General features: G+C 45.7%; 1 protein-coding gene, 2 long non-coding RNA genes and 1 pseudogene across 4 annotated transcripts; 2 read left to right on the top strand and 2 right to left on the bottom strand.

The window, feature by feature from the left end:
* The first annotated feature begins 1,112 nt into the window (after nt 1–1,112).
* LOC127313270 (uncharacterized) lies at nt 1,113–4,282 on the top strand. Of its 2 annotated transcripts, XR_011748357.1 has the most exons (4): nt 1,113–1,533; nt 3,279–3,363; nt 3,800–3,941; nt 4,048–4,282. It is a non-coding gene; the product is annotated as an uncharacterized lncRNA (long non-coding RNA). The 2 variants fall into 2 exon arrangements; XR_007858864.2 differs by lacking the exon at nt 1,113–1,533 and having other exon boundaries at nt 1,540–3,363.
* A 2,468-nt stretch (nt 4,283–6,750) lies between these two features.
* Nucleotides 6,751–14,562, bottom strand: LOC127313269 (uncharacterized). The gene is made up of 3 exons (XR_007858863.2): nt 14,255–14,562; nt 9,945–10,672; nt 6,751–6,899 (listed from the first exon to the last, which is right to left on the bottom strand). It is a non-coding gene; the product is annotated as an uncharacterized lncRNA (long non-coding RNA).
* LOC127313268 (uncharacterized) lies at nt 7,561–9,894 on the top strand. The gene has a single exon (XM_051343817.1). It carries the CDS (start codon nt 7,593–7,595, stop codon nt 9,732–9,734), a length of 2,142 nt encoding a protein of 713 aa, XP_051199777.1. The 5' UTR covers nt 7,561–7,592; the 3' UTR covers nt 9,735–9,894.
* LOC139833081 (uncharacterized) lies at nt 12,709–14,260 on the bottom strand (annotated as a pseudogene).
* Nucleotides 14,563–14,652: the final 90 nt, after the last annotated feature.

Raw genomic sequence — 14,652 nt, 5'->3', positions numbered from 1 at the left:
TCATACAGGAATCGGTAATCGCCAGGATCACCTCCAACCTTGTAGACGACATATGCCGGTGAACCTTGTTGCTGTGGAGCTGCAAGCGTGAATGGCAGTTGCGGTCTGGTGTGGAACGGTATTTCTCCTTGGTGAGTCCCTAGGGCAGGTCCTGACGGAGAATACTGATGCTTCATGATTTCCTGAACCACACGAAGCGCAACACGCTCGAAAGCGTTCACCAGGCTCTCAGAATGACGATGTAGAGAATGAGCCACCATATAATTGGTTTCCTGGCGCAGGGCTCTGGTGCGCTCCTCCGAAGGAAGAGACTGATCTACTCCATCGAGCATGCCTTCAGGTGTGAATCCTTTGAACCTAATGCCATGTGAACGGGTTTTTTCGAAAGAGCCGATGAGATCGGCTTCGAAGAGAGCCTTAAGCTTATCATACTTCTTCTTGTGCTCTTCAGGCAGATCTTCGTACTTGACTGGTTCGTCCGACATCTCAGCTGCAGATGTTGACGTGGTTGCTGCAGAGTGTCCCACCGGGCGTGCCAGAATGTGTTGCCTACCAAAACCCACCGGCGAGCAGCGACGAGCAACACGAAGAGCCGGGAGGCTCCCAGGACTGCTGGTGGGCCCTGGTCCCTCGGTCAACGGCCCGCAATGCTCTGGCACACGTCCTGCCGGTCGCAAGGGCGTGCCACCTGACCTATACCTGGTCAGGGAGGTGTTTGATCGCTTCGATTAGTTTCCTGCATGGTAGACACGTAAACATTAAATGAGCCTCGATCGGCTCTCAGGTTATCCTGCTCATCGGCTCAAAGAGCCGATTGACCCATGGTTCATATTAGATCTTGCAATAACATGGGTATCCTGCTTCATTAATATTAAGCTGACTCGATCTACGACAGTTTAGGGTTTTCACCGCATAACCGGAACATCCTACACGTAGTTGAGCCTAGCAGATACGAAAGATGATGGAAAACTAACCCTACAAGAGGCCTAAAAACCAACACGGAGTCGATTCCCGGAACATCCCTTCTAGGATCGGCAAACCATACCTAACGCACTACCGGATCGTTCAACCCGTTTGCAAGGCCTAACCATACGGATATCAAACTAATCCTTGATAGATAAGGCCTGGTTTAATGGTAACTATTTTGTGATTTTGATAGATGAATGTAATGGTTGCTGTCACATGGACCATTGCTTCTTCTTGTTGTTCTATATTTCCAGGTAGTGTAATTTGTTTGTCATGTTCTTTATGTCTGAATGTGTGCACGAAATGCCCTTCTTGTATATAGTTGATGACATGGTGAAATACATGATCTATATCTATTCGTGTTTCCTTTTTGTCTAGCTTACTAATGTGTTTAAGAATTTACATGTTCACATTCTTCTAGCATTTGTTGTCGTTTTCATAGGCCTCGTATCATCAATAATTCAGGGCATTGAAGCACCATCACGTTTAAGATCACATAGGGACGTGTCTGACTCTGCCTATTCCAATGTCGAGAGCCGCGAGCAAATCAGCACATCAAGTGACAAAGTATCAATTTCTGTTTTTTATACATTACTTAGTTGTAAATTTCCTTTGTCACTAATATATTGAGATGTATCGTAGGTTCCTAAGGATTTCCAAGAGGATCATGCAGATCCCTCGAGGATTTCCTCATTATGCTCAGTTTCTTCGCTCTCTCAGTCTTGTAGCTCTTATTTATTCAGTCCCATCGGTCTCTCATTCTAGTAGCTCAGTCTTTCAGTATATCTCTTATTTCTTCAGTTTATCTCAGTCTCAGTCATATTTTTTATTTCAACCGTCTCTCAGTAAAGTTTTTAGTTTTCAATTTCATTCTCTCTTTCTCTGAATCTTCATTTTTCAATCTCATTCTTTCAGTTCCATTCTTTACTTTTCACATCTCATTATGCTTCTTCCGTCCACATCTATGTTCAGTCTTTATTTTTTTCTCGGCCTTTTTCTCTGATTTCCTCATTATGCTCAGTTTGTCTCACATGTTATTCTGCTTCTTCTGTACTTATTATGCTCAGTTTCTTAGTCTTGTACCTCAGTCTCTTATTTTATTTCTTATGCTTAGTTTCAGTGAGTATTCTCTTTCTCTATCTCTTATTTGCTCATTCGGATTTTCTTCATTTTTCATTCCTCTCTTTATTTTTTCCATTCGATCTTAATTAGCTCAATCCTTAAATTCACTTCGGTCAATCAGTCTCTCATTCTAGCAGCTCAGTTGCTTAGTTTATCTCATAGTTCTTCAATTTATTTCAGTCTCAGTCTTCATATTGGCTTCAATTTTTTTATCAGGGTCAGCCTTTCTGAATTTATCATTCCACTGGCCAAGTATGTTATATCTGTTTAATACACACGTGTCATTCTTCAGTTTCAAGGTTCAGTTTCCTAGTCTCTCTTATCTTTCAAGTTTTACTTTCTCCATCACTCAATTCAATTTTCATTTTTTTAATTATGCTTCATCCTTATTTATGTTCATTCCTTATTTTTTTCTCTGGTCTTTCCTAATTCTGTTTAGTATCAGCGCCATTCTTCAGTCTCTCTCTCTTATCTTTCAGTCCTTTCTCTCTCCAATCTTCATTGTCTTTCTTCCAGTTTCATTGTCACTGTTCATTGACAGCTTCCATGAGGGTATCCGTTTAATTTCTCTGACGCAGAGCATTTCTTGTTCCATTCTTATCCTATTTTCTTAGTTTATCTCATTGCCTCTATCTCATCATTATCTTAGTCATTTGTTGATTGGAAGTATAAGATTTAGACTTCTGGATTTTGTTATATCAATCATACAAAGATGGCTAGAGGATGTTTCTGCGACCTTATTGCGCTGGTCAGTCTAATTAGTACTCTCCTTAAGGTGGTATGTGATGCTTAAGTTGCTACAAGCACATTATTTTGGTTGAAGTTTGTGAGTTGTAATGGTTAGATTGGTATGTTAGATTAATGTTGTTAGATACCATGTTGCCTTGTCATAAAAGTAAGGAATATTTACGGACAACATCCTACATTACATGCCATAATGAACTATTGCAAACTAATATGTTTGTCGATGTAGTGTATGTTAAAGAATGTAAGCTGCAAAAGGAAACTTACCTTTCTTATTGGAAACAAAGGCAACCTCGAGTGTTCTCAAGGTTGTTGTTTTTAGATGTGTGCTCGGGCTCCTAGCTCTGTCTTTTTGCTCAAAAGCATGATACACTGGACAACCGCTTAAATGCATACTCTATATCAGTTGAAGTATCTTGCGCATGTCAAGCATGTCTTTGTCGCAGGGCTAAGCAACGCTAATTGCAGTGATGCAGTACATGGCTCAGTTTTTTGAGTGGTGAAGAAGCTCGGACATATCAGTCATGACAGGTACGCCACACTACCCAGTTACTCTCTGTTTTCTTAGTTTCTCTTAGGGCTTGCGCTAATTGCATAGTTCTAGTCTCTTAGTCACCTAAGACTGATTATGGCCTCTAATTTTATCAGTTCTATCAGTGCTGTTAGTTTTAGTATAATTTTCTAAGTTCTCATGTACTGTAATTTATAATTTATCAGTTATTTCTTTAGTATTCTCTCTTTCTTTTAGGTGTAAATAAGTTTTAGTCTTCTAGTCTTAGTGATCTTTATTATCCAGTGTATATTTAGTACATGTCTAGCTGCCCCTTCTCAATAGTTAACCCACTTAAATATTTCTTCAACCTACTACTGTACATATCAGAGGTAAGATGACTAGGCAAGGGGTTTTCCTTCACTAAAGGCTGGTTTTTTTCTATAGTTGCTAATACCATTGACCATTTCTGTGCAGATCAAGAAATGAGAGAGAGAGGATAAATGATCAAGACAGATGCTGAGAAGAGGTAGTGAAAAGGAGAAGGGATGTGAGCTGGCATGAGAGTGTATGAGATCCAAGAGTTTGCCCATCTGCTACTGCCTTCATTTTGATGAAGGTTTCCTCATTTCTCTCCATCATGCATCCCTTGATTATGTGGATCTCTCTCTCTCTCTACGTTCTGATCATTTTGTCTCATTTCCTGTGGGGTGGCCGTCCATCAGTGGGATTCAGGCGTCTTTATGTGAGGAGGAAGAAGCAAGAATGCTGACGTGGAGGCAGTTATACCTATTCGTGTGAAATAGTCAAATGTAACAATAACTGGCCAGTTTGTTTTCATTACCAGAGCTGCAAAGGAGGCTCAATTAATTGAGATCTGGGTTTAGTCACGGTTAAAAAACCTGGGAAAAAAACTGGACTCAATGGTAATGGGAATGAAGAGATTGTTTTTTTTTCTAATGTCCGAACTGACCACATGAATATTGAAGCGGGCGGAGGAATGAGTTAATGAATACTACTGAAGGCAAAATCTGACTTATACCCAATTGCAATTTCAGCTAGATGATGGTTAGACACTTTTTTATTAGATTATTCACGAACCTTACAAGAAACAATACAAAAGATCAAACTCGAAGCAACCTTACTATACCTACAGTGGGATGAAGAGGGTGACAATACACCAACTCACATCATCTAAAACTAAATGTCTTCCCAAACCGCCCAATAGTAGGTGAGAAACACATTCAGTCAAGCAGACTCAGCGCACGCCAACACACACGCCACAGGAGTTTCTCCCGCCGTCTTCCTCGACTCCATCTTCAAGAGAGATCATCGCATTAACCTTGCAAGACCCGCCGTCGATGCCACCATGACGCCAAACGGCTCCACCCTCCTGCACGTATACATCATCCTGCATGTGTCGTCGATACCCTGCAGCACCATGCCACTGAGACTCAACGCCAACAAAGTGGTAGATGGACACCACTCCACCGAAATCCGCCAACATCCAGCAGCTGCTCCAAAAACGATGTCCCAAGAGGTAGAACGACGCAGGGCGCGCCGCCATCGTTCGATCCGGGAGACCCGGACCTAGGGTTTCCCCCGGAGCAGCACGAGTGAGAAACCGCAGACTGCGTCGACGATGCCTTCGAGAAGGTAGCGGCTGATTACATGCGCACGTACAACTGCGTAAGCAAATCAATCATGGCGTCTCATCAATCATTGCACACGACTTTGCCGTTGGGTATTAGAGCGGGGAAGGAGAAGAATATTGGAAAGGACTACGAGCAAGGGCAAACACAATAAGAGGGGGCACCTTCGTCCGCTCCAACTTCAAGTTTGGTACGCAACTCTTTTGTATGTTTTATTGCTTCTAGAAGCAATCTGATCTTATTTGTAAGTTAAACAAATTTACGCCATATCGAACAAAAAAACATGGACACAGAAATTGCTCCACTCTCAGGTGAAGTAACTACAGAAGACAGAACCAGCACATGCTTTCAGTGGACCGAACCGTGTCTGCTCCCTGAAGGAAACTTTAGGCGCCACGCTAGCTGCAACAATTCTGTGGTAACAAGAAAACCGAGAAGAAGATTCTCCATCTGATAACATACGAACATTCTGACTTAATACCAACCTGCCATACAACCACATTATTGGTAAGTTGTTGGTCAAAGTTAAGATCTAAATATTCGGAACATATCTTTGAAGGTTACATACGGTCTATACCGTTTTAATAAACCTCTGCAGTGTGAGCCAATGACAATCTAGACTTGGACAGTGTAAACTAAAATGTAGAAATGAGACCATAAAACGGGTTGATGGCCACAATGAAGTATGAAAGAACGGCAATATTTTTATCAGTGATCTGAGCCATGTCAGCTCCCTGTAGGAAAATCCAACTTTATGCACAACCTACACTTACTGTCTTAATAGCAACATTTTGTTCTAACAAGACAAACCAGAGTCTTCACCGTCCTATAATATCAAAACAAACTGTCATGCTTGCAAGAAAAAGTATCAACGGTACATATACTGCCTTCTCCGCGACGGTATATCCATCTTCATATCATCAACGGAACGAGGCGAGATTATCAGTTGTAGCGGGAGAACCAAGGAGACATTGACCAAGCTTCCCATAAGCGAAAGCTCGTTTCCTCTTCTTGGAGAGGAGAGATCAGTGATGCAGTAATCCTGATCAACTGTGACAATGACATGCATGGCTGGATTTGTTTGAATGGTATTCGCACAAATGGTTTTCTGGCAACACGGAGGCCGTTAGAGCACGATAGGGTAACGAAACTAACTATTGCACCGAACACTTTGCCACACTCCATGAAGTACCGCTACTTTTGGAAAAGAAACCCGGAGAAAACCATAGGAAAAGTCCACGCCGTGGGAGCTTAAGTTCATGCTATCTTTCCATGGGAAACCCGGAGAAAACCATGGGAAGTACACGGTAAGAGAGCTACTAAGTTCATGCTACCTTTTCTCCCGTCGGAGCTTAAGAGTATCTCCAGTCGCGTCCCCCAAAAAATTTTGGGGCGCGCTGAAATTTTTATCGTCCTCAGCCGCGCGTCCCAAAGGCTCTTTCTGCCCAGCGCGGCCCTATATGCTGCCTGGCGTCCTAGCCCATCCCTCCTCCACAGGGGACATTCCGAGGAGGCCGGACAGAGTGAGAAGCGAGGCCGAGAGTGACGGGCCGGACGCGTCATTGACACGACATATGAACAAGTTTGGGGAGCGCTTTTGGGTAACGCGACTGGACAGCGACGGCCCTCAAATGCGGCACAAAGAAACAACGTCCCCAAACGTTAAATTCGGAGCGCTTTGGGCGACGCTTTGGGGGACTCGACTGGAGATTCTCTAAATTTCATCTGTAAATATCTCATGTAGTATTTTTGTTCGAGAAATTAACAATCAACCTTCTTCACTAATTAACCAACAATCGAATTAACCATGAACACTTTTTCAAAAAAAATTACACATGAACAAAAAAATTGATCAAACCAGAAGCTACATAAAAAAATTCGAAGTCACTGCCCCTCGACGTTTCTTCAAGTCTGTGGTGAAGCAACTGCAAAAACAAAATCTGCACTGTTTAGACTGGGCCAGGTTTGGTGCGTGTAAGAAAATATACCTTTGTAACAAGAAAAATATTCCGTTGTAACAAGACAAAGAAAAGTCGCCATTTGATAATATCAAAACCAAAATTTTGTGGGCGAAAATACATTGGTTCGTTCTTAGTCAAAGCTAGAATCTATAAATTCAAAATATACCTTTAAAGGTTAATTTGTTTTCTGAGAACACGATTCCAGACTACTTTGAAAGTATAAAACTTCAGTAGTGTGATTGTGTGAGTCACTGACATCTGGACTCAGACAGTGTAAACTAAACGGTATAAATGAGACTGTAAAACGGCTTAACGGCCATAATAGAGTAAAGTATGAAAGAAGGTGAAGATCTTGATCAGGGTTCTCGGAAAAAAAAATTTGATCAGTGTAGGGAAAATCCAACTTTAGGCGCGACCTGCGTTTGCTGCCTAAATAGGAACATTCTGTTGTAACAAGAAAAAAGAAGAATAGTATCCATCTGATAATGCGTATACAGACTGAAAAATCAACGATACATCCAAAATGCCTCAAATCAATATATTCTCTCGCCTACCTTGCATTAGCATGTGCACCTTTATAAATACCCGGTGCATGCACGGCTTAGAAACGCACACACAGAGACACCCCACACGTAGCCAAACAACAGACTGTTTGTAATGGATCGTCGCGCTAGTTTCGCCGTCCCGAGCGTCCGCCTGAGTATCCCAAACCAACTGCCGACCCTGTTCGAGCCGCAGAAGGCCATGCCGTACCCAAAGGCCGATGTCGGTGATGACAACGCGGCATTGCCGGAGCGCCGCCTCACCGTGCTGGCTCTCCAGCTGGCGTTGCTTGAGAAGGCGGCGAGCCGTCTGGGCACACTGGCCTTCATCTGGGCCACGGTGGTGCTCCTCGGCGGCTTCGCGATCACGCTGGGCCACACCGACTTCTGGTGCATCACGGTCCTCCTCGTCATCGAGGGCACCCGCATCCTGGGCCGCAGCCATGAGCTAGAGTGGCAGCACCAGGCCATCTCCTGCGCCCGCGCCGTGCATACCTTCTCGTGGATGCAGCTGCTCTCGGCGTCGGCGTGTGTGTCCCTCTCCCTCCTACGCCTCCTCCACCAACACTACGGCGGTAGCGAGGAAGCGCGAACAAACCGCAGCGCCGCGCTCAACATCTTCTATGGCCTCGCGCTCGCTGAGGCACTCCTGTTCCTTGTCGAGAAGGCGCTGTGGGAATGGAAGGTGGGTCACTGCCGCCTCCTGGAAAGCGTGGCCGACGACTATAACCTCGCACCTAGTGCCGGCGAGGTCGGCATCCGCCTCTTCTTCTACAACTCTTACTCGCGGTGCCTCGATGGGAGCATCTTCGACGGCCTTCACATGGACCTCGTCTCCTACGGCGACAACCTCGTCACATCGGGCTCCCATTACGAGCAAAGTGTCGGCGCCGGCATCCTCGTCGCGCTCGCTGAGTCCAACCGCTTTTCTGATGCCACATTGCACAAGATCGGCGTCTCTGCACCCACCATCGAGCGCCTCATCGAGATGCTCAGCTGGAAGGGCTTGTCAGATAGGGAGGTCCGGCGGTCGGCGGCAGTGGCCGTGTCCATGCTCACGGGAAAGAAGGTCATCGCGCTCCGCATAACCGGCATCCCGGGAGCAATTGAATCCGTGGCATCACTGCTCTATGCCGACCAAGACGAACTCAACCTACTCGGCCTCTCCATCCTAAAAAATTTGGCACATGACCACGACAACTGTGACAAGATTGGCAACACGCGGGGACTTCTTGACAAGATCATCTCCTACTCCAGCCTCGACCATGGTCTGGCACCGACAACGCCAAGAGACATGAGGCTCAAGGCTGTGAAGCAGTCTCTCCACGTGGTGAAGAGGTTGGCTAGCATGACAGGGAACACGGGGAAGCTCCTCCGGAGAGAGCTCACCGACATTGTCTTCACCGTGAGCAACATCAGGGATGTTCTGCAGCGGCAAGAAAAGAAGGTCCAGTCCGAGCTGCACCAGCTGGCAATTGAGATACTCACGAGCCTCTCCATGGATGACGAGGCGAGGGAACTCATAGGTGGTACAGGTGGCATGGTGAGTGTGCTAGTCGCCATGTTTTTGCAACCGATGGCGATTACGGATTGTGGACAGGCAAACACCATCCGGGTGGAGGCTGGCGAGGCGCTTGCGATGTTGGCCCTTGAGAGTAAGAAAAACTGCGGCACGATCATAATGGCTCTCGGGGGAGGGGTAGGACGGCTCGTCGCTGCCCTGAACGACCCCGTCGTCATCATATGGGCCGCGAGGATCCTACACAACTTATGCTCCTACGCCGGCGATGAGTGGCAACTCCCATTGAAAGGGGTCACTATCGGTGCCACCAAGGTGCTGAGGACCATCATGGTGGAGAAGGGGAAAATACTTAACATCTTTCTCGGGCTTGCCGCGCAGATGATCAGGTTTATGGAGCCAGGGGAGCTCTGTGCAAGCCTCGCCATGGCAAGCGTGGTAGACGAGGGGCTGGCAAGGATGCTGGTGCTGGTGCTGCAGGAGTATAGCTGCCCGTCCATGGACATGCCTCGGGTTCGCCGATACACCATCGAGCTCGCGGTCGCCATGATGCGGTCAGATGTGCGTTACGTGGCCCTCTTCGTGGAGCTTGGGCTGGAGGACCAGCTAAGGCACGTGGCTGCAACCACTTCGATGCTCGAGTGCTTCAACGTCTTCTCCGGGAGTGTTGGGCTCGGCCACCACGCTGTCAGCATCCACACCCTCGTCGAGTCGGCGTTGGATTTGATGAAGGGCTGAATCTAGGCCGGTTTGTTATGCTAATCTTGTGATACCGTGTATGCTTGTCTGGTGTGTACTTAATGTTTTACCCAATGGAGTTTGCTATATGTAAAAAAAAGGGAACTTATGGCATTTATGATTTATGTAAAATCAGTAATACCCAATGGAGTTACGTATCTATCTTAATGTTTTTACTAATACCAGTAAAAATATAATATCAAATCATACCTCAGAGATGGTCGGTGTTGGTTCTTTTTCCTCGGCTAAGGCCTGAGGGCACTTGATGGGTGGCCTACCATGGGTACCAACCAGCGAGGATTGATTCATGATTTGCTTCCAACAAACTGGAGTGGGGCACGCAATAAAGCTGTACAAAAGGAGCAGCTACAAATCAAAAGAGTGGGACCCAAGCAAGCGTTAGGGGATCTCGCGTTCAGTTGAACAGATTGAATAAACACAAGCTGACCTGGTGGCGCAGAGGAACGACAGTCGGCCTACATGGTGCCACACAGTGAGCTGTCCAACAATTTGATCCGTCGCTCCTTCGCCACCGAATGGAATTGTTTTTTATGCTTTTATGTATCTGTCTTTCACTCTTTCTATGGGTTATAATTTTTATGCTAATTAATCTTCTGATGTTAATCTAACCGTGCATGCTTGTCTGGTGTCTACTTAATGTTTTACCCAGTCTCCAGTGGTGTTCTTTACATGTAAAAAGGCAACTTATGGCATATATAATAAATGTAAAATCAATCTATCCTCATAAATATAACATCAGATCATACCTCAGAATGGTCCATGTTGATATTTTCTTCCTTAATTGAAGAAACTGATCGGCGAATTTGACAGGTGGCGTACTCTCTGTGAGTTGTCACCAAGAACTGATATGTAGCTAAAGACTGTGAATCATTTATCATAGAATTTACCATGGGGCATCCATGCCACAGAAGCGCTCACTGTATAAATAAGAGGTAGTCTGGTAAGTTCTAACAGCACACCAACAGAGACTGATAGCATCAAACTTTAGTAATTAAAAAATGAAAGAATTAAACACTAGATGGTTAATGCAGACATTGCATTGTAATACAATATATCAACAGGGTAATCAAATATTCAAATGAACATCTCACACCAAATCGAAACTCCTACAGACATGGATCAGTTAGACTGATAAGGTTGTAATAGTGTAATACAAAAGCTATACATACATTGTGTGGCTCTTAATTCAACTGAAGAATAAGAACATTAGAGAGCCGAACAGCTTATGTAACTAAAAATTAACCCCCCCCCCCCCCCCCCCCCGCGTTGTTCCTTTTTTCCATGTTTAACATGTACTCACGTAACCACCTTGGTCAAACAATGCCTCTTCCCAATTGGTCGCGCTGACCTAGGAAGTCGCTGGATCGACCTTGGTGTTTCCCCCTCAGCTTGGACGCTTCGTCATCAGCAGCCTCTCAGGCAAGGTCTCCATACACATGCCTGACAGCAGGAACCAGACATAAGTGAGCAATTCCATGGCAGAGCCCACATGCTCTTGGCATGAGGTACCCTGGGCACCTACTGGCAGAAAAGCAGAGCATCTCCAACCACCAACCTTAAATCTCCTCCGACATCTTCTCATCACCTAAAGCCAACAAACCTTTAGAAATCTTCCAGCCATCGTGGATAATAAAACCTTGTTGAGGTACTGGAGGAATGGCTCATTGGACTTGAGGTACTGGAGGAATCCAGACATATCTCCATCCAGTGGTGATTATGCGTGTTCAACTGCTTCTCTGTATTATGTGACCTGCAACTTACTGATTATTCTGTCTGTGAGTTCTCTTTTGATCTCCTGTAGCGATGGTGTTTTCCCCTTGAGGTTCTGGAGGAATGGCTCATTGCACTTGAGGATCTCCATGAATGATGGGCTATTTCCCTGAATGATCTTCTTGAGCAATAGTTTGTCATCCTCGAGAATTTTCACTAGTTGGGCATTAGCGATCAGGAACAGATTTCGTCTAGTGCCGGACAATAGAATCTCAGGATTGACGACCAGTAGATGTATTATGTAGTTGAAAATTTCTCTGCATCCTGTGGCTATTTCATAACTAACTGATAGACTGCACTTTTGGTAAAAACATAGGTCTACTACGATGTGCAAAAGAAGGACACTCTTGGCCACTGTGATCGTTGAACATCCTATAACTGACAGCATCTACTATGTGTTCCTTCCACCAACCTTTCACATCTCCAAGAACCAACCCTGTAATTCTGGTAGATGATGGGCATGACTTCATGCACCAACGCTCGTCAAGAAAGTATTCACAGTTCAAGGAACTATGGATGAACATCTTCTTGCTGTGACTTTTGTTTCGGGCAAACAACCTATGAGGCTATATTGGGCAACAATGCTAGACAACTTCCGCTCGATGTAATTTGTGTAAAAGGAAAAAAAAATACTACACCACATTAGTGCAACAGAACAAGGCATATGTAACCTTGACATTGTCAAAATTATAAGCTTCTTTGTGGCTCTTGTGGAAGAGACTGATGGCTACGAGTGGCAGGCACAAAAATGCCATCCGCAACCAACCAGAAAGAAGTCCGAAGCATGTATTGTCTACTTCGCGTGATGATTCATGCAAACTGGCCATCTTTTATTTTGGTGTAGAGAAGATCGTGCAAAATAGACTTGTTTGCAAAGATGCACATGCTTTATTCCCATCAATTACTCAGAACGATTTAAGGATGCCCAATTGATCATGAATTCATGATACAACGATGCAAGGTCCACAAATAGTGGGTCTCAAGGTCCAATCTTCTCTCCTTTTCCCTTTTTGGATTTGGCGGCTTACTTCACCAGCTAGTCAATCTCTGGCCTTAAGGAACATGGTCGGGGTCAAGGTCAGCTGTAGTACCTTCTCCCTTGGGCTCGACGATGATGTTTGGTCTCAAGGTCTACTGCGTCACTATCTCCTTGGGCTTGGGGAACGCAGTTGTGTGCTCAAGGTCAGCTACATCCACCTTCTCCCTGGGCTTGATGGCCATGGTCGGCCTGGACAAAATCCCTTACTTCTTGCACGTACTCTTGAATCGAAATGGTTTTTCCTATGTTCAGAGGTGGGTCTGAAGAGCTGACTAGGCTATTAATGCTAGCAATCATAAGAGCCTATGGATTCTCTTTGCATTTGAGGATCCCGGGGACAAAGAACAAGACTGATGCCTGCAACAAACTCTTGTCGCCTCCTGGCTAGGATTTCCACAACACATAGATGACTACAGTAACCTGAGACACTGCGGTGAGGACATTGCATATCCACAGCTCATTGTCCTCGATGTTGTAGGCGGTTATGATGTCCTGTCCACCAAGGTGCATTAGGAGAACAGGCGCCCACACCACCTCCAGGATGCTATTTGTCTTTCTCCCGGAGATACAATCTTGCCTCATATGGCGGTACGCAAGGGCATATATGGCCAGAGCGTCGCTGCCTAGGTACGCGAGCCATATGCCCATATTAAAGATCTTAACCAAGAGGAAATAGCAAGCTTACGCATGGGTGCTAAGAAGAAGAGGAGCCACTGAACGAAGAGACTGCCACGTGCGGTAATGCGCAGCCGCCACTCATCCCACCATTCCACAGCACTTGAGAGAGTCTTGCAGTTGTGCGAGAAGTGGCTTTGCTTTCTCGTTCTCTGAAGGTCAGGTATGATTTTCTTCTTCTCTAGGATCAAAGATGAGAGAGATTGCAGCTTGCAAAAAAGGAAGATATGAAACTGAGAGTAACTTTTTTTTTGTTGCTCTAAGATCAAAGCATTCTCTCTAATGAAGGCTAGGTTCACAATTGAATGGAATGTACTGTTTGCTTTTGATGTTGCTTTGCCTTGACTGCTGGTGGTGACTAATATCCTTCCTGTGCAGGTGATTAATGCCCTCTTCTCCACCTTTTGCTGTACTATGATTTTGACCCAATACATGATACTAGAGGAAATACCTTTAATCCTCTTTGTTCGTAGTGATCACACTGATCAGCACACTAGGCACCATACAACACTAAAATCAATGATTTATGTCCCTGTCACACCTGCACCCACATATCTCAATTCGTTTCGGTTGATGCTTGCTAAAGGTTAAAGCCATCAGTGTCAAGACTTGATCATATTTTACTTGACTTGGACAATTACACAACTTGATTACTTAAACTCGTCCACGAGCCCCATATTTAATTGAAAGGTACGCAAGCGTGGTCGAGGATCTTACTCGCCTACAGCGACTGGCTGCATGGTAGTCGTATTTTAGGTCGACCCAGCCTACCGATTCTCTAGACTTCCCATGATGTAGGGCATAAACAACTAATTGGTTTTCCTCCACACAAAAAAATAAAAAATTAGCTGACGGCCATTACTTACATCTGTGAAAGCAACCAGCCGGTGCATCAATCCTATGGAAACCTTTTTTAGGAGTCCGTGAGTAGCCACTAGCTCGCTGCTCAAGCTAGGAGGCGGACGGTAATAAACACAAACACCTGGTGGGCTCGGGCAGGCGAGCGAGAGCTGACCTGGGGAGGCAGCCGAGCCGAGGCTTCCACTGGACGGGACGAGTGGAGGTGGCGTCGGAAATGCCGCGGACGAAGCTCGTCCTGCAGCGAGGCGACCCGGCGCGCAGTCGTCGAGGTCGGACGTTGACGAGCGCCATCTCCTGGCGCCCCTGTGTGTAGGGTTGTCGTCGTCCCTGGCGACGGCCATTCCTCCGCGGCCGGCGCACGGCAGCGTCGACGAGGAACGACGAACGTCCGGTCTCCGGAGATACTCCGGTGCTGGACACCGACTGACGTGGGCTGTGGGCATCGGAGGAAGGATGGAATGGGCTGACTGACGTGGGCTATTGCGCTGTAGTGGTCAGGGGGTCTGGTACTAGATGGCCTACACCGCCTGATTGGGCCAACCCGATACACCG

The sequence above is a fragment of the Lolium perenne genome, chromosome 7, assembly GCF_019359855.2.
Source record: "Lolium perenne isolate Kyuss_39 chromosome 7, Kyuss_2.0, whole genome shotgun sequence".
NCBI lineage: Eukaryota > Viridiplantae > Streptophyta > Magnoliopsida > Poales > Poaceae > Lolium > Lolium perenne.
The sequence above is the reverse complement of the archived record's forward strand: the minus strand, read 5'-3'. Positions and strand labels throughout refer to the sequence as shown.

Bases quoted from the DNA above. Each gene is read 5' to 3' on its own strand.
- LOC127313268 (XM_051343817.1), top strand. From the start codon at position 7,593: ATGGATCGTCGCGCTAGTTTCGCCGTCCCGAGCGTCCGCCTGAGTATC.